This window comes from Lepidochelys kempii, chromosome 8 (assembly GCF_965140285.1).
Source record: "Lepidochelys kempii isolate rLepKem1 chromosome 8, rLepKem1.hap1, whole genome shotgun sequence".
Taxonomy (NCBI): Eukaryota; Metazoa; Chordata; order Testudines; family Cheloniidae; genus Lepidochelys; species Lepidochelys kempii.
The window spans coordinates 95,288,387-95,310,907 of NC_136387.1; the positions used below are offsets into that span (position 1 = coordinate 95,288,387).

General features: G+C 45.6%; 1 protein-coding gene across 2 annotated transcripts in view; it reads right to left on the reverse strand.

Annotated features, from left to right (window-relative positions):
* The window catches only part of ACOT11 (acyl-CoA thioesterase 11), a 66,200-nt gene extending 44,555 nt beyond the window's left edge, over positions 1 to 21,645 (reverse strand). The window contains exons 1-2 of one of the 2 annotated variants that reach the window (XM_073357611.2): positions 21,412 to 21,645; positions 9,665 to 9,786 (exon numbers count right to left, since the gene is read on the reverse strand). In XM_073357611.2, the coding sequence (XP_073213712.1) occupies positions 9,665 to 9,697 (33 nt within the window). In that variant the 5' untranslated portion in view covers positions 9,698 to 9,786; positions 21,412 to 21,645. The remainder of the gene's footprint in view (positions 1 to 9,664; positions 9,787 to 21,411) is intronic. The other variant, XM_073357612.2, reaches the window with a different exon arrangement.
* Positions 21,646 to 22,521: the final 876 nt, after the last annotated feature.

A 22,521-nucleotide genomic window follows, 5' to 3' on the forward strand; every position in this document is an offset into this window, starting at 1 on the left:
AGCTACTGTTATACGACGTTCCAGAAATGGTTCAATTCTCAGGTTAGAGATTACAATGTGTGTCAAGTACATTTGTATTAAAATATCACACCGTCACCCATGAACTGGATTCCAGGTCCTCCACTAGCCACAGAGCACTGTAGGATCGCTGCATTCCATGGAATTCACAGGCCAGAAGTGTTACATGCCAGGAGGAGCTCCGTTTTCATTAACTCTTGCGGAGTCTTTTTAAAATCAAACCTGCTAGTCCATTTTGTGACTTCCCAACCGCCCCATGCTGGCAACGTGCCAGAAGACTATTTTTAGAAGTCAGCCTTGAAGTTACAAACCAGCCAATGGTGGTTCAAGATCTGCGATGGAGAGTAAGCAGTATGTGTCTCTGCGGAGACTCCTCCTTTTGACGGGCTCTTTGTTTTGCTAGACCTATAGGAAATAAACTGATGGTACCTATTGGTTTAAGAATGAATTTCCTCGTCCCACACTAACTCTCACACTGATATAGCACTGGCCTGTCCAGGTATATTTTGGAGAAGTTATGCCTTTGGTATTGGCTACAGCCAGAAGTATGACACAAAGCTAGGACCAATGGCCTGCTCCTGCTTGACAACGCCTCTGTTCCTGACATCTATGCAATCCACAGTCACATGGCATTATCTGTTGTGCCAGAAGAGAAGAATACCTCTGATTAAATTACAGCATGCTGCACAGGACAAGGTTTATGAGTAGCCACAGAGCCCCGGCAGTCTGCAGGATTATTCCAATGGTGAGCAGAGAAGCTGGATGCCATTGCAACAGAAAATACAAGATCATCTCAGTGGCCACACTATTTATTAAGCATTTTTATGACCTTTAGTGACCGGCAGAATGGAAGCTCAAACCAGACTCCAAGGTTCAAAACCCTCCCAAACTTCAGTTCACATTCCCCCAGCCCTCGAGTCCCATTGGTCATTCTGTACTCCTGGCACGCAGCCAGTGCCAAAAGCAAAAAGTTCCACCAAAAAAAAAAAAAAAAAAAAAGCGCCACGAGACAGGTCGTTCTTGCTTTATTTCTGGTCCTTCTGAAGCAGGAAGCATTGGGAATCTCAACCAGCCGGGTCATGGGAGATTTCCAGACTCAAGAGCTTTTTGAAGAAAATCTAGGTCAGGCTTTTCAGACTCAGTTGCCTAAAGTTAGGTACAGGAATAAGTGGCCTGATTGTCAGCGATGCTGAGTACCTGCAGCACCCCTTTGAAATCAGTGCAAGTCATGGGTGCTCAGAGCCTTTGGAAGAAGAACAAGAAAGAGTCAGGCCACTTATTCCAGTGCCTCACTTTATGCTCTTGAGCTTGAAAACTCTAACCCATGTATTTAAGTGCCTAAATATGGAGCCAGCTACTGAATGTTAGGCCCTCAACTTTGAAAATTCTGGCCACAAACTTTTGGGGGCTTCTGTGAACTGCTGCCTACAAGGTAAACTCAGCAGTTACCTTGGCTCTGCTTTGGTGAACAAAACGTTTATACAGATTGAAGTTTGCTACTTGATCATTTATAATCCTCTTGTTTTGGTTTGGATGGACTCAGCCTTAGACTTGGATGGAGAAAGCTATTCTTTAGGCAAGTCATACCCTGGAATGTATTTGCAACACACAGATTTTCAAAATGACTGCCCCATAGGGTGACTAGATGTCCCGATTTTCTAGGGACAGTCACGATTTTTGGGTCTTTTTCTTATATAGGCTCCTATTACCCCCCACCCCCGTCCCGATTTTTCGCACTTGCTGTCTGGTCACCCTACTGCCCCATCCTAAAACTATCTAGCGTCTGGGCTTCAACCCCTCCCCCTAAAAGCCTCAGATATTTACACTTACAAATAAGATCTCCCTCTCCTCCACATCTCCCAAAAGATAATTTTGCTTTTTGGGCCCTAACAGATCAACATAGCTCCATTTGAACCTAGTCTTCTGGTGGTTGGATTTTTGTACCTCACAGCTCCTGCAAACCTTGAGCTGGCCTTTCCTTGAACGCCAGCAGGTTTGTCCCTTACAGCGGAAAGCAAAGATATACACAGAACACAGCCTCTTTCATTTAAAGAATGAAGTTGCTAACCTGGAAGCCTACAAGATGCAAGACACACACACAAAAGAGAGCGAGGGAGACACACACACACACACACAAGACCAATGGGATTCAGATTTAGAACATGCCACCATGCGTGCAAGTGAATTGGGGAAAGACAGCAGCAGCTGATTTCAGGGGCAGGCAGTTTGTTTCTGCCTGGAAGGGACATAACAAGTCTCTCCCATCACTGCACTAACTAGGCTACTGCGCACAGCCATCACCATGCCCTGCTTGGGCGAATGCATGTGACTTTTCTGACTCCTGCCGCTGCGCGCTTTCTCCACCAGTGCAGCAGAAGGTACATGAGAAAAGAGCCCACTGAAGGTGTACTGGGGAAAGCAGGAAGAAGGCAGAAGAAGGGTAGCAGTGTGGGAACAGGAGAACAGCACATAAGTGGGGCATAGCTCTTCCCCCTACTTCCTGGCTCACTGAATATATCCCCGAATGCACCACTCAGGTGACATGGCTTGCAGTGAGACTTCTGGTTATTGAATTGCCACATTCTGCCTACGTGTGTGTGTGTGTATGGGTGTGTACACACACATATATATAGGCAGAATGTGGCAATATCTAAACATATGCGTCACACTTCCCTCATTTTACCCACCATACTATTCTTACCCCTAAAGTATTTCATAACTCAGGGCTACTACATTTTCAGAGGTTTATCTGGTCCAACCGTCAAATACTTTCTGCTAATGGTCCCGGTGCTTGAGAGACAGACAGATTAGAGCAGTGGTTTTCAAACTTTTTGTATTGGGGACTCCTTTCCACACAGCAAGCCTCTGAGTCTGACGCCCCCCCTTATAAATTAAAAAGGGGGGGGTTAATTTAATGGGGGCTCAGAGCTGTCAGCCGCATGGAGCTGAAGCTCATGACCCCCATGTAACAACCTTGTAACCCCCGAGAGGTCACGACCCCCCATTTGAGAACCCCTGGATTAGAGGGATACATACGCTCTCAACTGGAAAATCCTCAAAAATAAACCCTCTCTCTAAAATAATGGTGCCCTCCTCCCCAAATAGGGAGACTGCTGGGGCTGAGTCAGTCTCTCTCTCTCTCTCTCACACACACACAAATTAAATCCAAGGTCTGATTAAGTCTTGTTGTGCAGCTAGTAGCTAAAGGAGTCAAAAGAGAAGCAATGATCCATGAAACTTCCATGCTCGTCACCAATCTTGTATCAGTGTCACCATGAGCTTGCTGCAATAGCCAGGCTGCTCTGTGGTCTAGGGCAGTACTTCTCAAGCAATCTGATGTGGGGGACTGGCAATTTTTCCCCCCGCCATGTGTGCGCAGACCGGCAGCCGATGGCTCGCGGACCGGCACCGGTCCACCACTTTGAGCAGCACTGGTCTAGGGAGAACAATTCCTCCAAAAGAACATGCCATGCTCCTGAAAAACTCCAAGTGCAGGATTCACCAGAACTCCCTGGGACTAGGAATGAGGCTTTTGCTCACTGGAAGGAGCTTCACTCATTACAGAGTACTCCTGTCTGCATATATGTAAATTAGTTACTAGATAACATGCTGGGAAACAGTGCTCAAGAACACAGCATTATTCCTTGGATTTGTAGGACCAAGGCAACTTAGTGTGCACTGCAAATATCTTACTTGGGCTGCTCTTCACACCAGTTGATAACAGTTACCTAGCACAAGCCATCACGCTCCAAAATTATGTATCACCAAAAGAGCGCTTATAGAAATTAGAGTACAGGCTTGTTTGCTCTGTGCTCACATGTTATCCTGGTGATCGACTTTGGATCGGACCCTGCCTTTCATGGAAAGAGTCCCAACTGATTTTAGTGGGCATTGGATCAAGTCCAGTACAAATTACTGACCACTCAATCTGAAAGCCAGTCACACCATATTCAGAGTGTAGTACCCCATTACTGAACACGTGAGAGTTGCTGGCTTTTCTGGGCATCAGGGTAGCACCACTGGCTCTAGTGACAGGCTGGCCAAGGAAAACACCCTCATCCTAGTTTACGCTAGGAGTTATGTTTTCTATGGGATTTACGGAGGGATAGTGAACGTGGAACACCCACCTCAAGGGCCTCTTTTCAGAGTAGAGCTACACTACAGCACACTGAGATTTGCAGCAGAAGGCAATGTGCAAATGGTGATCAATGTAAAATCCTAGCACATCTTCTCAGCAAAGGTAATTTCTGCTAACTGGCAGGCCAGCAAAGTTCCATTGTGATTGAAGTTCGCGGCCACGAAAATACACAAGATATTCATTCTACCCTTGCCATGGCGTTGTGGAAAAAACCAGCAAAGAACATTTCTGCTGTAGATCTGTAAACTCGATCGCAATTCTTACCCCAATGATCATCGTGGGCTGCCACACCGCTAAGAGAAGAAGCGGGGCACCACACAGATTGTTGCGTGAATGGCAAGAAAGCCTGGGATGAGCTGTTTCCCTAAAGCAGTGGTTCCCAAACTGGGGTTCATGAACCCCTGGGAGTTCGCGAAATGTTACAGGGGGTTCTCAGGGGAAAATTCCCTAATGGCGGACAGAGCTGTCCCTAGGGACCTGGGGCAGCATGGGGCCAGCAGCCCGGAGCCCCTGGACTTCCAAGAGCTAATCAGATCAAAACAAGCATATCTAGCACAGTGAGGAGATTTAAACTTCAAGACTCCTCATAAGAAATGGAAAGGGAGGTGGATTTTTTTTTGCCATTTTTAAAATTAAATAGGCTGCTAGTGTTGTTTTTAAATTATTATGACGATCAAGTTTAAGTTTTGTTGTACTGGGCGTTGTTTGCCTGGACTGCTCAAGACCTGAATGCTTGTGTAGGAGGAACTCCGAGTTGGCTTCTTAAATACCTTCATGCTGTTTCACATCTGATACTCCTTGATGAAACATAGGAGCCCTTATAACAGGGTTATTCAAAGTGATACAAGGTACAAAAGTGAGATCTTGGAAGAGTGTTGCCATTTTCATAATGTAATAAAAATACTGTAATGGTAAATAATAATTAATTATAAATAGTGTGTAATAAGCATGTCATAAAAACAAATTTTATATTTCCAAGATCACTGCTTTTATAATTTATACTCAGGTAAAGTAGAAAATCCCTGGAAGTATTCATTTTTAGGAGGTGGTTTGCGAGACTTGACCTTTTAGTGAAAGGGGTTCACAGGTTGTTAAAGTTTGGGAACCACTGCCCTAAAGAGATGGGAGAGGTTTGAAGGAAAGTATATAGCGAAGTTTAGATACATACCAGATAAACCAAGAAGTCGCTGGAGACTTGTCTGAAGCCCTGTCCTACAATACAATGTTTCTTGTGACCCAAAACGGCTTTCATGAGATGATCTTGGAAGGGATTTCAAGAAGCAGGTTGGTGCTGGAGGGATGTGTGGAGGGGGCTTGGCATGGCCGATACTCTGCCTTTGAACAGCCATTTTTTATTAACCCAACACCCCACCTTCACAGGCTTAAAGTGACCAGAAATCAGACCTTGAAAAACATTGTAGGACACAAAAAACATTTGGAATGGTGCGTAGGGCTTTAGGTTCACACTTTAGATTACTTATAGATTACTATTGAGCAATGGAGACTGTCTCCCCCCGCACAGGTGGGGAATATGCTGCCTCCATACACATAATACTTAGTCCTGTACGGCCCCAGAGAATGAGAATCAAAAGGCTTGTGGTAAGATAGCACTCTACCACTAGAGTCAGCTGATCACCATATGACAGGGGTATTAACCCTTATTAGAGCAACAGGAGGCAACTGGGAAGTGAGCGATCTTCATTATATGAGGACTAGCTCCAGAGATTATATGAAAAAAAAAAAAAAAATCCAGTGAGTAGCTTCCTTTAAGGCAAAGCGCTCTCTCTTAATGAGCCAAGGAACAAGGCAAAACTACCGGGTACAGATACAGTATTTACATTCAGCTGCACTTCCCTGGAGAGGTTTAGATTCTTCAGGCACAAGTGATGAGTCCATGGAGTTCTACAGCAACATTACTACAGCCCCACAGGGATGCGCACCGGAGGCAGCCTGTAGTTGGCGAGCCTTGGGTTGGGGGAATACAGAGTGGTCAGCTCATTTCCACATTCTTTCTTGTAGCTCCCAAATGACTGTCAGAAGCTGGCATTTAGAGCAGCATCTCGGAGACTGATCTCTGCCAGGGAAGGCATGAGCAACATCAGGGTGGTGGAGGGACTGGTAGGAGAGCTGTTTGTGATCTATGGACCAGTATAAAAAGTTGAGAGAGAGTCCCAAGTGAAAATAACCCAGCAAGAAAGAAGCAGCAGCAGCAGCCCCTGCTCATATATTTGAAAGAGACTAACAAACTACACTGCCGTTTTCTTTGGAGGAGAGGGTAGAAGAGATTCCTTGCAATCAGTGTTATAAGGTAACCTGTGAAAGATACATGAGCACTGAGCCAAGCCAAGCCATCTGTGGCAAGTGTTTCCACTAACTGGGTGTCCAGCATGTTTGGTTATAAAGGAATAAGGAATCTAAAAACCACATCACATATGAGAAAACTTGACCAAGCTCAGATCTTTATGTTCCAAGTAATAGCAGGACTTTCAGTGCAGAAGTCCCAGAATGATTGCATCCCAGGATATCCACAGCAAACTTTGGACCACATCCAACCCCCTCTTCCTGACTCCACATACCAAAACACTTTCGGCGTTAAGACTTGAGCTGCTGTTGTAACACACAAATAACTTGAGACCCCATTCAGGATTGGCATCCCATTGTGCTAGGAGCTCAGACTTGAAGGTAAACAGTCAGGTGGAAAGTTCCCCCCTCCAGATTTTTTTGGGGAGGGCGGGGGGGAAGGAGAGGAGGATTTAGTGCTTCTTTCTGGCCTTGATTTAGTTTTCTTTCAAGCAGCTTCTTCATTGAAGGGGTCTGAACTGCTTGCCCCACAATAGCTCCTTTGCTTTGGAGGAAAGGGCCAAGATTTTCAGAAGTGGACTAGTGATTTTGGGTGCCCAACTTGAGACAGAGGCCTGACTTTCAGAGCATGGGAGGCTCAGCACCTTCTGGGGAAGAAAAGCCAGAAAAACCCACACAAAACACACCTAGGGCTATCGAGCGATTAAAAAAAAATAATTACAATTAATCGTACTGTTAAATAATAGAATACCATTTATTTAAATATTTTTGTATGTTTTCTACATTTTCAAATATATTGATTTCAATTACAACACACAATACAAAGTGTACAGTGCTCACTTTATTTTTGATTATAAATATTTGCACCATAAAAAAAATTGTATTTCAATTCATCCAATACAAGTACTGTAGTCCAATCTCTTTATCGTGGAAGTGCAACTTACAAACGTAGAATTATGTGCAAAAAAACCTGCATTCAAAAAACAAAAACAAACAAACAATGTAAAATTTTAGAGCCTGCACGTCCACTCAGTCCTACTTCTTGTTCAGCCAATTGCTCAGACAAACAAGTTTGTTTACATTTGCAGGAGATAATGCTGCCCGCTTCTTGTTCACAATGTCACCTGAAAGTGAGAACAGGCGTTCACATGGCACTGTTGTAGCCAGCGTCACAAGATATTGACATGCCAGATGCGCTTAAGATTCATATATCCCTTCATGCTTCCACCGCCATTCCAGGGGTCATGCATTCATGCTGATGATGGGTTCTGCTCGATAACGATCCAAAGCAGTGCAGACCTATGCATGTTCGTTTTCATCATTGGAGTCAGTTGCCAACAGCAGAAGGTTGATTTTCTTTTTTGGTGGTTCAAGGTCTGTAGTTTCTACATCAGAGTGTTGGTCTTTTAAAACTTCTGAAAGCATGCTCTATGCCTCGTCCATCTCAGATTTTGGAAGGCACTTCAGATTCTTAAACTTTGGGTCGAGTGATGTAGCTATCTTTAGAAATCTCACTTTGGTACCTTCTTTGCATTTTGTCAAACCTGCAACGAAAGTGGTCTTAAAATGCACAATATGTGCTGGGTCATCATCCGAGACTTCTATAACATGAAATATGTCCTCTAGAATGGTGGCCAAAGCATGAAGGGGCATACGATGTTTAGCATATCTGGCATGCAAATACCTTGAAATGCTGGCTACAAAAGTGCCATTCAAATGCCTGCTCTCACTTTCTGGTGACAAGATAAACAAGAAGCGGGCAGCATTATCTCCTGAAAATCTAAACAGCCTTGTTTGTCTGAGCGATTGGCTGAACAAGAAGTAGGACTGTGTGGACTTGTAGGCTCTGAAGTTTAACATTGCTTTGTTTTTGAGTGCAGTTATGTAACAAAAATCTACATTTGTAAGTTGCCACTTTCACAACAAAGAGACTGCACTACAGTACTTGTATAAGGTGAATTGAAAAATACTATTTCTTTTGTTTATCATTTTCAGTGCAAATATTTGTAATCACAATAATATACACTTGGATTTCAATTACAACACAGAATAAAATATATGTGAAAATGTAGGAAAACATCTAAAATATTTAATAAATTTCAGTTGGTATTCTATTGTTTAACAGTGCAATTAAAACTGTGATTAATTTTTTTGAGTTAATCATGCGAGTTAACTGCAATTAAATCAACAGCCCTAAAAAAAAAAAAAAAAAAAAAATACCCTTTTAAAGGGGCACTCTAAAACCACTAGTGTCTTCTGAAAGCCCTGGTTGGCATACTATGCAAACACTCGGGTAAATCCTGAAAAGCAAGGAGAGACCAAAACGAACAAGGCAATTTGGAGAGGGGTAAAGGCACTTCTAAGTTACCTACTCAATGTTTTAAAAAGCTGGTGGCTCAAGGAAGACGTGCAGAAAATGTACCTTTCCCTGCCTGGTTAGGATTAATTCTAACCAAGGTTTTGATCAGTTTTCAGAAGATAGGTTTTTGTTTACTTGCCCTTCAGGAAGGGAAAGATAATGACACTAATAAACGACTATTCAATCTGAACAATAAGAGCAAGAGAAGTGACAAGCAGTTAACTAGACAGGCGCTATAATTAAGACCATGCCAGTGGCGGGGGCTGATTCCCTCCCAGCCCCAGGAAGGTAGGAATCAGGAGCTACAGCAAAATGTCTAAGTACTGGAAATTAGGCTTTAAAAATAAAGTATACTTTTTAACATAACGAAGACAGAAACTTGTCATCCCTCAGTTGTCACATTAAATTGGCCTCGTTCACATTTATTTAGCCACACAGAAAGGAATTAAGGGATAGGTGCTTATTGCTCCAGTTTCCTACAAGGAATTTGTTAAAAGGTTTAATCTTTTAAAGAGAGACACAACACACGGTCTCCGCCTTTAATCGGTTCCATGCTCCCAAAATGAGCAGATCCAGCTGGAGGACAGGATCCTGCCCTACCCAGGGGTAGAGTGATGGACGGGGTGATCAGAAGAGGTAGAAGCTTCCAACAAAGCACACACTCAGATGTAGACAGTTCAGTAGCAGTCATTTTTAAAAAGGACTGCAATAGCACCAGAGACATTTAAAGCCACTGAAGAAAACACACTGCAAGAGGGATGGGTCCCCCGCCCACCATCTCCAAGTTCTAGCCTGGGCTGGTTCAGGCCAGCAATCCTGAGCATGTGCGAGATTGTTTTAATATTCACCGTACACACTGAGGAGTCACTGCACAGCTGCATGCCTGCAGGGATTGTTGTTCTTTTCTAACATGCCTTGGGTAGCATGCGGCGTGCTGGACTCTGGGTCGGCCGAGGCAGCATGCTTAGTCCTGGAAAAGGGCAGGAGAGAGAAGCACTGATGTTAGCTGTGCTAAGGGCACTGGTATCGAGGTCAGCTCATCTGGTCCTCGCAGCACCAACTCCCAGGGCTCAAATGTGAGTCCAGGCACCCAAAAATGGTCCAGCAACGAATGCGGTGAGCGGTGCTGCCCCAATGGATAGGTGGGGGGTGGCCTTTCCCTCTGCTTCCCCCCAAGGAACAGTGGGTTTGGTACCCAGGCCCCACAGATCTCAGGTATCTACCAGCACAGCTTCACACCTCCCTTGCAGGCAGAGGAGCCAGAGCTTCCATTTTACAGGGTCTCTCATAGTGAAGGAGGCCTATAGTGATGAGTTCACACAATCTAAGGCGCTGTTAATTCCTGAGCAGACCCCCCACAGGGCTGAGGAAAGTGGGTTACATTTCATAAGCACTTTAGTCACATCAGAGCCCAAGTCCCAATGGGACTTTGTGAGGAGCAGTGACAGGGCCCTAAGTTAACAGGACAGGTGGCTTCCTCACTCCGTTTCAGGCACTTGGCTGCACCAGCTTGGAGACAGGTTAGCCAAGAAACACCTGAGCAGAAACCACCCAGGCCTTCCAACAGTGACCAATGCCAGATGCTTCAGAGGGAATGAACAGAACAGGAAAATCATCAAGTGATCCATCGCCCGTCATCAAGTCCCAGCTTCTGGCACTCAGAGGTTTAGGGACATCGCAGAACATGGGGTTGGATTCTGGCCATCAGGGCTAATAGCCATTGATGGGCCTATCCTCCCTGAACATATCAAAGTCCTTTTTTAAACTCTTTTATAGTTTTGGCCTTTGCAATGAGTTCCACAGGTTGATGGTGTGTTGAAGTCTTGAAGTCTTTCCTTTTGTTTGCTTTAAACCTGCTGCCTACTAATTCCACTGGGTGACTCCTAGTTCTTGTGTTATGTGAAGAGGTAAATAACATTTCCTTATTCACTTTCTCTACACGAGTCATGATTCTGTAGATCTCGGTCATCCTGCTCCCCCTGAAGCATCTCCTTTCTAAGGTGAACAGTCCAAGTCTTTTTAATCTCTCTCCCCCCAATCTGGAAGCGGTTCCATTTCCCTAATCATTTTTGTTGCCCTTCTCTGTACTTTTCCCAATTCTAACATATTTTTTGAACGGGGGCAACCAGAACTGCCTGCAGTATTCAGCCCTATAATAAAGTTGGCACCGGCTTTCACAGAGCCCCTGCCAAGTCCCAACCACAGATAAACTCCCCTAGCGGCAGTCAGCTACAGAGGGTTGGAAGTGAGGCAAAACCAGGGGGTGCTAAACCCATAGGTAGGACAGTGCTGCCCCTGCCAGGAACAGCTGCCACAGGCTATTGCTCCACTTCCTCCTCTCAAAGCTCCGGGTCTGTCAGACTTTGGCACCAGCTGCGAAGCCACTAAATGGAAACAGCAGTTTCAGCTCATGAAACATCAGTAATTCCCAGGCCTGGTGTTTGTGTGACTGACTGAGCAGCCCCCTTTGTGTACAGCACTAAGCCAGGCTGCTCTGGGTGCAGCACAGAGACAAATCCAAGTTGCACCCATTGAGCTCTTCAAGGGTTTCCTACTGAACATGCCTCATTAAAACTGCAGGCCTTCCAGCAGCTCTGCGCATTGCTGTTTAAGAACCTCTCCTAATAGGGGCTTGTAATTCAGTGTTGGGAGCTTGCCTGAAGCTCGCACACACAAGAGACCAGTGTTCGGAGTTAAATCTCTTCAGAAAGGATGTTCTGTTTTCCACTATTCTAGACAGAGACACTGGATTGACTCCAGAGGGGATGTATAATGCGGTGCAAGTTACACATTACTGAGTCTAAAAGAACCTGTGGCTTTCATCCTGAGGAACCAGAAGAGGGGGTGTAGCAGGAAAACATTTTCTCGTGCTCTGCTGCTGTTTAGGTAGCTTTCCCTCACCCAACACTTTAATGTAAGTTGGTATAACTTGCATACTGATGAAGGCATAAATAGGTTTAAGGGAGTATAACTGATCAAGAGTGATGCATGGGGTCACACCACCACTCAAATTTGACCCAGCCACCCTTCCGTCATAGCGAGCAGCAGTGCCAGGATGAGCAGCTGGTTCCAGTGGATCCACAGCATGGCCAGCCTCCCTGCAGGGAGTGGTCTGAATGGCTGTTATTCACATTAGAAGATAAGAGCCCAGTGCTGGGTCAATCCAGCCCTGCCGCCAGGTGCTGTCGTATAATACGAACAATTAACGTCACAGGGTGATGGAGGAGATGAAGGACCCACAATTCAAGTCCTCACAGAGTGTCAATCAGATTACTTCTCCAGCAGTTGCAAATATTCTTAGTTACATCAACACTCCAGCAGGCACTGAGCAGATGGAGGTATTTGGGAAGTACTTATTGTCCGGTTATTCCAGCATTAAGTGGGGTAAGGGAAACTGAGGGGACAGGAGGTTCCACATTAAAGGAGAGGAAGAAAAAAAAAGTCAGTCATGGCTTAGGAGTTTTCTGGTCAGTGGAAACCACAACAGGAGAACTGAACTATGCTATTATCATCTCAACAGCTGGGATGCACTCAGCTTTGACAGAATATTCCAGGGTGTCAAGAACTGCAAAGAAAGTGCCTAGGTTATGTACATTAATTTACACTCTGGAGACCCGGAAATATTAACAAGATGGAAGGGTATTTTTAGAATATTCGGCTATTGAAACTAAGCAAGGAAGTGTCTGTCCTCATTAAAATCTTCACTCTCACTCAACTGTCACATTTTTAAAGCTGTTGACTGATGCAGCCTTTAGCGGTCACCATGGCAACAAGATACATTACCTAGGCGATGATGCTCTTATGCTGTCACCCCTTGAGTGACCCAGTTCTACAAAAAAAAAAAACCACCTTCAAGTGGAATTTTTTCTTGGCTTCTGCCATGTTCAGTTTCTGTGCTGCTGAAGGCGTAATGAGCCTACATGCCTCCAACATGCCAGCAAGATCAAAACCAGGACAGCTGGTGGGAGAGAGAGAAGATTCCAGAATATCTCCACAAATAAGGATTACACTGGATTAAGTGCAATTTGGAGGTGGTGACGATTTATCTGGGGGTAAGTCGAGAGCTGGCTACTCGGGAAGCTATTATTCCAATCAGCCGTTTTAGCACACACACTCAATCTCCTGAAAATTCACAACATAGGTTCGCTGGTTAGTTTCTTGTTGGAAAAATGTGTTGTCCAGTCAGGAAGCAGAAACAATACCACCTGACCAATCGCAACCCCAGCCGAGAGGAGACTGCTGTTTGTTTTGGAAACCTACTGGCTGAGCAGACTGTGGAGTGGGTGCTCCGGTTGGCAGAGAAGGACAGGGACGACCGCTCCATCGCCCTGCTCCTCCTTTAACCCGTGGTGGTGCAGGAGACGACATCATTTCACCTTTGTTATGTACAGAGCTTTGAGAACTGTGCGGACGGCATGCAGGTGGTGACTGTACCTTTAAAGGTCTGGAACATGCTTGGTTGGATGTATAATCCACACAAGGAGAATGTGGGTCTTTGTCCCCCTCTTGTGGCTGGCCCACCAAAAAGGATCACGAGCTGCTACTGCTTGTTGCTCTGCGGCAGAGTCACGGTTAGGTGAAGTGCTAGGAACTTGTGCTTTTAGCACTGTGAGGACTGGGCTCAAGATCACCCCAAAGGGGGTCAGTTACAGGTATTTCACACTGAGTTACTTGGAGACCGAGCTGGAAACAGAGTGGGTCAGACGTGACTTGTGAACAAAGACCATCCCGGTGCTGACCATTCACTTCTGTTGCTCGTCTCCAAGTAGTCATGGCACCTGGACTGCAAAAGGCACGATTCGGCTGACTGGAATCTGGAAAAACAACATCCCTCCCCCTCTTGTACTTCCTTCATGGCTTTCTCCCAGAGCCAGCGCCTTTGCCTCCCCCCCCCCCGGTCACAAGCCCCCCTCCATCTTTTAATCTCACTGCTCTAAATCCTACCATACCTTACTCTAGCTCCTCTCATTTTACTCTTCTCTCATCCAGCAGAGATTTGGTGACCCTTACAGGAGATGAGTTTGTTAGGTCTGATCCATCTCTCATCACAAACCAAACACCCCACTTTGCACTAACTGAGAAAAACATGGACCACAGAGATTGAACTGTTACCCTACCCAGAGGGGAAGTCTGTCCCCCCTTCAGTTCAAATGCTCTTCCCTGCCCGTCCCCCTCCCTCCATCATGTCCTGCCTTTCATGGCTCCCTCTGCCAGCACTGTGAGCAGCCTGAAGATCTGCTGGGCCAGCGGGAGAAAAGCTGCACGGGACTCTGGGACGCTGAGCAGCCTGCAGAAGATGCACCGTCATCCTGAATGCCTCTCAGCAGATGTCACTTGCGAGGCAGGACAGGAGGACGGGCAAAACTTAGGGTTGCCAACTTTGGTTGGATGAATGCCTGGAGATTTCGTCACATGACAATCTTTAGTTAAAGATCAATCTTTCATTCATTCCTGGAGACTCCAGAACAACCCTGGAGGGTTGGCAAACCTTGGCAAAAGCAGCTGACTGCAGGAGGCTCCCTTCCTTTGATAGGATACATCCAGAGACAGGCTGGCCTCATTTCCCAGCTTCCTTTCTGAAAGATACTCCGTCTCTTTACCTTAGCCCGACCCCCATGCCGCCAACTCTCCCCACCCCCTTCAGGCTCCTCACCGGAGCTCTCTCCTATCCCTCAGGAGAACTCCCTTCCAGCTGCTGGTCCGGCCTTGCTGGGGCAAGCCAGAAGGAAAAGTGCCACCTACAAAGTCAAACACTTTCCTACCGCACCCTGGGATTTTCTCTGAAGTCTCCCATCCAAGTTCCGAGCAGGTCCAGTCCTGCTTATTTTAAGGAGTTCAAGCAGATTGCAACATGACTGCGGTCATTCATATCCATTCCAGAGCGAGGCCACACCCACATACCAGCTCCTAAGACGGAGCTATCCTCAGCCTGCTAACTGCTCAATATAAAAGTGGCTGAGCAGCTATGCACTGCCTGTTTCCAGGCTGGCCAATTATTGCCACGGGATTGTCCCTTCCTGGCTCCTTTCTATGCAGCCTAGTTCAAGGTAACGGCGCTCAGGAGAGACCGGTGCAGAGGCAGAGTGGAGAATGAGAAACAGGGTGTGGCGAGCATGGGGGCGCTAGGTGGGGATTGTTGATCTGTACCCCGAGGTGAGGTTTATTCAGAGCATTTCGGAGATGGAATGGTGGAACGTCAGAGCAGAGCAGATAGACCCAGCAGACTCCCTCCCAGGCAGGAGGGTAGTGACTGCAAGCCAGTAAAGCTGAATGGGTCTAAGCCAGTAAACAGCAAAGCATCATGGGGGCACTCTTAGGGCTTGTCAACATGGAGAAGTTCACCAGCAGTACTAGGCGATGGGATTTTAATGCTGTATGTAGTTATCCTGGTGTAACTCCCCATGTGGACACATCTGAAATAAGGGACCTTTGGGGTTTGTTATTATTTATCTGTGTTATCATTGTTCCGAGGAGCCCCAGTCATGGACCAGGACCCCATTGTGCTAGGCACTGTACAAACAGAAGAGACGTGCCCCAAAGAGTGTACAGAGTGTAAGACAAGAGACAGACAGACAGGGGAGTACAGGGAGTCAACGTAATAGGCAAGGTCTCACCACACCAGCAACCTAACTCTTGTCAATTTTTTTGTAGGCATGGCGAAGGATGAAAAGACTTCACACCTAGGCCCTGTAACAAAAGCCAGTGAATACGAGGGTAACTGGCCTCAAGCACACACTGAGGGGGCAGGGCTTTGAGAAAAGGGAATTTCCTTACTGAGGGGTGGAGGGGGTAGAAAGACAGGAAGGAAGAAAGACCTCACTAGCAAATGAACAAAAAAAGTGCTCTTATAATTGAGTTAACACCATTTTTTCTGCAGTGAAGACAAGGCTGGATTCCAAGAGCACATTGGCCTCCTAAAAGAACTTAAGTTTGGCCTTTTCTTTTCCTGCAACTGCAGAAGGAAGCCCATCTAACTAAGGCCTGGGCTACATTTCAAAGTTAGAACAACTAGCTACGTTGCTCAGGGCAGTGAAAAATTGTGCCATCATTAGGGTGACCTAAGCCAAGCCCCGCTGTGCTGCGGGTACGTTGACAGAAGAATTCTTCCATCAGTCAAGCTACTGACTCTCAAAACTACATCAATGGGACGGACACACACACACACACACACACACACACACACACACACACCCCTTCTGTCAATGTAGGAAGTATCTACACTATGGGGCTACATCGGCACAGCTGTATCCATAGTATATAGTGAAGTGTAAGGTTAGTCTCCACTAGCTACGCATGGCTCTGTTGTTGTTTTCACAGCAGTTTCTCTAACACTTTGTTGCGTTTACAAATAAACCCCGCTTGTTTTTGGTTAGTTGCTATCTCATGGTCACAGGCACCTGAAGAGAAGAGAGACAGATATCCACTCAGACCTATGCAGTACTAAGTGGCTAGCACAGGCGGGGTGCTGTATCCATATCCTGGTCTAAAAGTGGGAGAAGTGCAAAATCTCAATCCCAAGACAGGTAAAGGCATGAGGGCTGACAGCTGAGGGAATGCATGAAGAGAGGCTAGAGATGCAATCAGCTCCATAATCCTGACATGGGTTTTGCACCAATATAGCCAAGCACCTTCCACCCCTAGCTAGGTCACTTTGCTTATTCGTGTAGGTGACCAATGGCACATCACCATATGGCATCCTTTCTGCTCCCTGTTTAGATGACCAATGTGAATAGGGGAGCCAGTAAATGGAAGGCAGTGTGACCTAGTGAATAGGGCACTGGACTGGAATTCAGAAGACCTTGGTTCTATCCCCAGCTCTGCCAATGGGTGACCTTGGGCAAAAATCACTTCACATCATGCCTCAGTTAGCCCATTTTAAGATGGGGATAATGACACTGACTTCCTTTGTAAAGCACTTTGAGACCTGTAGAAGGAGAGCTAGGTATTAGTAATTAAACAAATCATGGATGCTCTCATCCACACACAAATGCCTTGATCACAAAGGAGACATTCATGCATGGCAAATAAAAATGGAGTGGGAGGGAGGAAGTATTTACATGGCTGAACTGCCATTCAGAAGCTAAGTGAACTCTGTTCTTACCAACTCCAAACAGCTGGAAATTAGAAGTGGAAGAGACGTTCATGATCATCTCGTCTGTCAACCATGCACGGGCGGGAAGAGGTCAGATTAATAAAATCTCATGCTCTGTGCAGCAGAGTTTTAGACAACACAAGAAACACACTACCTCCTTTGGGAGACCATCCCACCGTCTTAACAGAATACACGTCTTTCCCCTGATATTTAACCTGCATTTTCCTTTGTTCAGCTTCATCCCGTTACTCCTCATTCTACCCCCTTGAAGAATTCCTTCCAGTTCCTGGGGATATTTAAAAATGGGAAAAAATGAGCAGTGACCATGTAGATCTCATGGGGGATTATTGGTGTGTAATTAAGCAATATCCATAGTAACAAGCAAATCTGCATGTGTTAAAAAATTAACTTGACCTAGTTTGAGAAATTCTAGCATCTCAACAATGCATCATGTTTCCCAGAAATTCACCAGTGCCAACAAAGGGCCCTGTTCTGAGGAGAAGGAGCTTTAAATAAATTATCTGCGGCAAAGGAGGAGGGTCAGGGAGAATCGGGGAAGGATGGTGGTTCAGTGAGTCAAGTCACCTAATGATTGCTGACATTTTACACATCACATCACAAGGCTCCTCAACGGAGAGAGAAACAGAACAGCCAGTTTCCTGCCAGAACAAAAGGTACACTCAGCGCTGGTCACCAAGCCTTGCTCCAGAGCAGATGAAGTTTAAAGATGTTGCGAAAGTTTAAAGACGGTCACCATGAGAAACAGGAAAAACGCAGACAATCCAGCAGACGTAGCAACTGAGGTCAGGAGATATATTGATACACTCAGTGGTTCTGAGATGTTTTTCCCTTCACCTCCCTTTCTAGAGAGGCCATCGTTATAATGTGTGGCCTCTATTTATGGGCTTTACACAGCTGCAGTTTACTGTAGTATCTGAGTGCCTTCCATGTAGAAAAACTCATGAGCAGCAGCAAAGTCTGTAATGGACTTTATTGTCCGAGACCCTGGTATTTGTATTTTATTGGTACCTGGTATTTTATTATCGTTGAACACGTATATTGCAATAGCCTCCGATGGCAACATGCAGGCTGCCCCCCCCCCCATCATGCCATGCTACATACAAACACATCACAAGTGCCCCATAGTCCCTGCCCTTTTTATCTTAACTGAATCTTTGAATGCTGCTGTTTTATGTTGTTTTGTTGAACTAGTGGAGTTGCCTGTCCAAGGAACAGGCGTTAGAAGTTAGTCCTCCTAACTGACTTGCTCCTGGTAAAAAGTTAATGAACTAAAGCACTAGCAAATAAAAGTTTTTCAAACGCACAGTTACCTGCAATGAAGCCACTCTCACACTACCGAGTGGGGCAAATTCAAGACCTTACAGGTCATTTCAGGACTATAATTTGTGCTGATCTTCGAAGGTCAGTCTTGGGCGTCAGGCAGCACTGCTTATCTTCAAAGAACCTGAGCAATCCATTTACACTGGGTTGGATCAGTTTTCACATCCAAGGATGACTCAGCAAGCGAGAGGGATAGAATTTGTTTGTTTAATTAAAAGCTAATACCATGGCTCCCCCTGACTTTTGTAGGCCTGGCAAGAGACCCCATGAGGGCACTAGCTGAAGAGGATAAGAACAGGATTAGCGAACTGATCCCAGAGTAGGTGAGGGAAGCAAAGCCTAGCACACTCCCTCCTGAAGGCTGAGAAGAGGAGCGTCTGTCTGAAAGTAGCGAGTGTGGTAGTTAGCGGCTGGGCCACCCCACATAAGGGCAAAAGCAAGGACACCCTGAAAAGATTCATCACCCTTTGGAGAATCCTCCACCCATTGCAAGGATAACCCCTGCAGATGGGTGCCACTGAAAGACACCACTGTAGGGCACTATCAGAAGGTAGCCCTCTGTCTTCCGTTTGGTAGAGAATGACTTCTCTCTTCCCTCTCCATGCGGAGTATATTAGCTCAAATAAACATCCGATTCTTTTCGGCATCTGTTGTGGCTCAACCTACACGCCCTTGGGAACTGGTCCCCTTAGGCAGCAGGGCTTGTTTACAGTTTTCAAAAAAGGTCTTGCCAGCTTGGAAGAAAGAAATCAGTGTGCAAATCCAATGCCTTCCAAGACCTTCCTGCACACTGCTGCCTGCCTGAATGCATTGCTTTCGCTACACTCCCACGCTCGTTTCACACTCGGCCCGTAAAATGACGTAGAGCATTGTTCAGAGGCAGCAGCCTGCTAAGGCACCACATGCTGACCCCACACAATTCGCAACGTAGGAGCCACTAAGAGACAAGCTGAGTCATATAGCAAGGACACACACCAGAAAAACAAATGGACTAGAATGAAGTCCAATTTGGCTCTGGACGAACTGGATTTTGAGTGTTCTCTGGCAGCACGTACGATGCTGAACTATGATTTCGTTCAGCATTTGAGCCATGCTGTGCTCTAGGCAAGCAGGAGAAAGGTGGGGCCAAATCCAACCCTGGCATAAGTGGATCAGCTTCAGTTTGTTAGCTGAATGGCTCATTTGAAATGGACAGCCCAAGCCACAGGAGAAGCCTTTACCACTGACAAACATGGGTTTCTGGTCTGTGTCAGATCCCCTTTCTTCCCACCCTCATCTGTGTCAGATTCCTTTCCTCCTCTCCCCATCTTCGGGGACCCACTTAAATAACCCACCAAACAGCAATAAAGAATAGGGTCAATAGCACAACAGGTAACTACCTACCTTGCTTATTGCAAGCCTGTTGCGTACATGTGCAACTGACTATTGTTACTGCCCCTGCGCTTGTTAATTTCTTAAGATCACCTCACAAAAGGATGCCCACAAAAGCTGAAATGAAAGCTTGTCAAGTCACTTGAAAACAAGTTGTGAAGCATAAGGATAATAAAAAAGGAGCACTTGCATGCTGGGGTTTGTGCAGAGATGGAAGGTTTCATTATACAGCCGTCCTACCGAGGATTCCAAAGTCCCTACTGATTACTTTGTGCAAAAAGAGCCTTAACACAGCATGCCCTAAATGCAAAGGTCATAATACTATTATCACATGTGTTGTAGCAGCTTTCATCTAGAAAGATTACAAAGCGTGGTGGGAAGCGGTTGGTAAACCTCACTGGCAGGCAGGCATTGCTGGGGTAGAGCAAAGTATGTGTTTAAACCTCACACAGGACCACCACACAACTGCTCGACAGCAGCAAGTTAATGCTTGACATTTGTGTAGCTTACAGTTATAATTTGCACACAAAACCAGAGTCTGTGATGCCTCTGCCATCTCCTTGGCCCTCCTTAAAAAAACCTGCGTCTTCCAAAAGGCCTGTAAATTCGGTCCTTCCCCCAAAGGGGTATTTTTAAAAAGCACCTGAAAGGGTTAAAGAACACAGGATGCCTGCTAGACAACTCCTCTCAGTCACTACCGGTTGCATCCCGTTCCCCATCCCCCATCTGTATGGTGGGTGGTTTTAATTAAAGCCCGGTCCTGCACCACTATGGTCAATGCAAGTTTTTCCATGGACTTCAAAGTCAGGAGGATCATGGCCTCAGACTGTAAGCTCCTCAGCACCGTAAGACACCTCTTGCATTTGATAATTAATAGTCTCCAGCAGCTCCTGAGGTTGAAACAGGAGCAGATTTTCAAGAGCAGATTTCCAGGCCAGATTTTTGACCACTTAGCACCCGCAGCTGGGCCAGATTTTCACAACAGCTCAGCTCCCACTGAGGCACCAAAATACAAGTCTAGACATTCACGAGTTTCATTCAATGTGCGAGGAGTTCTTCTGAAAAGTACAGCCTCAATTTAATGAAAGGTTTAAGATTTTTGTCCAGTATTTCACCCAGTTGAGCTCTCTTATTGCTGAAATGCTAACAGCACAATTAGGAGTAATACACCCTGCTGGAATAATCAGTTAGCTGCAAAAATCTGGTTCTGGCATCTTCTTCTGGTGCCCACACCGTAGATTAATGCTACCGAATTGTAAATCCGCATCCTGCACCCACACAAGTGGCTTCCCCTGGCGATTTGCACACTATTTATGAAATTAACCAATACAGATCATAAGCGTGCTATATGTGACATGCAGCATGTATACAGGCTGCATGGTTTCATGTTACATCCTCCTCCAGGGCACTTCACTGTGCCACATAGCACACCCAAAACCCAGAGCTTTCTGCTCCATGCAGAGCAAGTTTAAAAAGTTAATTAGTTTCACTAGAGCTAAAAGCCACCCTAAGTTACTTCCTCATCTAGGAAATGTTTGAAAGTTTTTGTCACTTTCCTTCCCAAGTCAAACACCAGCTGAAGCCAAAACAGAAAGCTGTGTAAAGTTCTGCATGGAGGCAGCTGTGTCAATGCAAAAAGGATTTAGCACTAAACGTGTGTACATCCCGCTGGCAGCGCTCTCTCAGCCGCCTCACCAAAACCAGGTGCTCCCCAGGATCAACAGCTGCCCCCTTTAACAGGCTTCTCACTTCCCAGCAAAACTACCTAACAGTTTAGCCTCCCAATCTCACCTCAGCCAGAAGGAGCTTCGCATTTGCTGAACAGGCCAGAGTAATGTTCCTCTGCAACAGACCAGAATTGTAACAACAGGATCAGGCATTGACCTGTCGTGAAGGAGGAATACCAGACCACCTGCTTGTACTTTTCACCCCCATGCTCTCTCTCACTCTTTTTCCTCTCCAGGCCTTTCAGGCAGAGCCCCTGCCAGAACTGTCCTTTGGATCAGAGGAAGCGGCACTCCCCTCAGTTTCTTACAAACAGTCAGCTGAAGTTTTCTTAAGGTGGCACCTATAAGTTCTTCCAGATAGCTACTTTGCTTTGTTTACTGGCCAATTCTTTGACTCGCTGGCTCTACTTTCGAACTCAGATTTTTGCTTCCCCTAATCTTTTTCTCCTTAAAAAAATATATATATATCTCACACACACACACTCACTCTATTGGACCTTCAGTAAGACACAATATTCATGAGAAACTGCTACAAATGTGATTAGGAACAAAACTATCAGTTTCAAAATTAAGTCACCCAGTACAAGTAAAATTATAAAAGGAAATGGTTGTCAGACAAGGCTTCCACAGGTATGACACAGAGATACCCAGATCTAACACCTACATGTGTCATTTGACAGAAGTATTAAGAGAGAAGGTTGAGCAGACTTTCGGGAATTGATTTTCTTTTAATCTTTTTTCAGGAAGCAGCTAGTCTGTGAATTCTAATGTTTTTCCACCTGTTCCTCAGCTTTGGGTTTAAGACCTTAAGTTTGTAATACACTGTGCATTTGCAGTGGAGTTTTTATTCCATCTCCCACCTTGAATAAAATAAAAGTTCAGTGGGCTATCCCAGGTTAGCCCTGGATTCCTTATACATGTGATGTATGTGACCCCACTGAAAGTGTTAACTTGTAAATGCCAGCTTTGAGAAACTGCTTGATCAGCTATCTTGAGGGTGGTCCATTGTTGCCGAGCAATGTCGGTTTGTTCTGATGACAATGTTTGTAAGGTGGGTGGGAAACTTGAACGGGTGCAGACTTTAGCAGGCCTGAACTGGTTGTCTTCTGCAGTTTAATTTATCTCAATCTTGTAAATTTACCTCTGGTATCTAAGGGGTACAAATCCACACAGC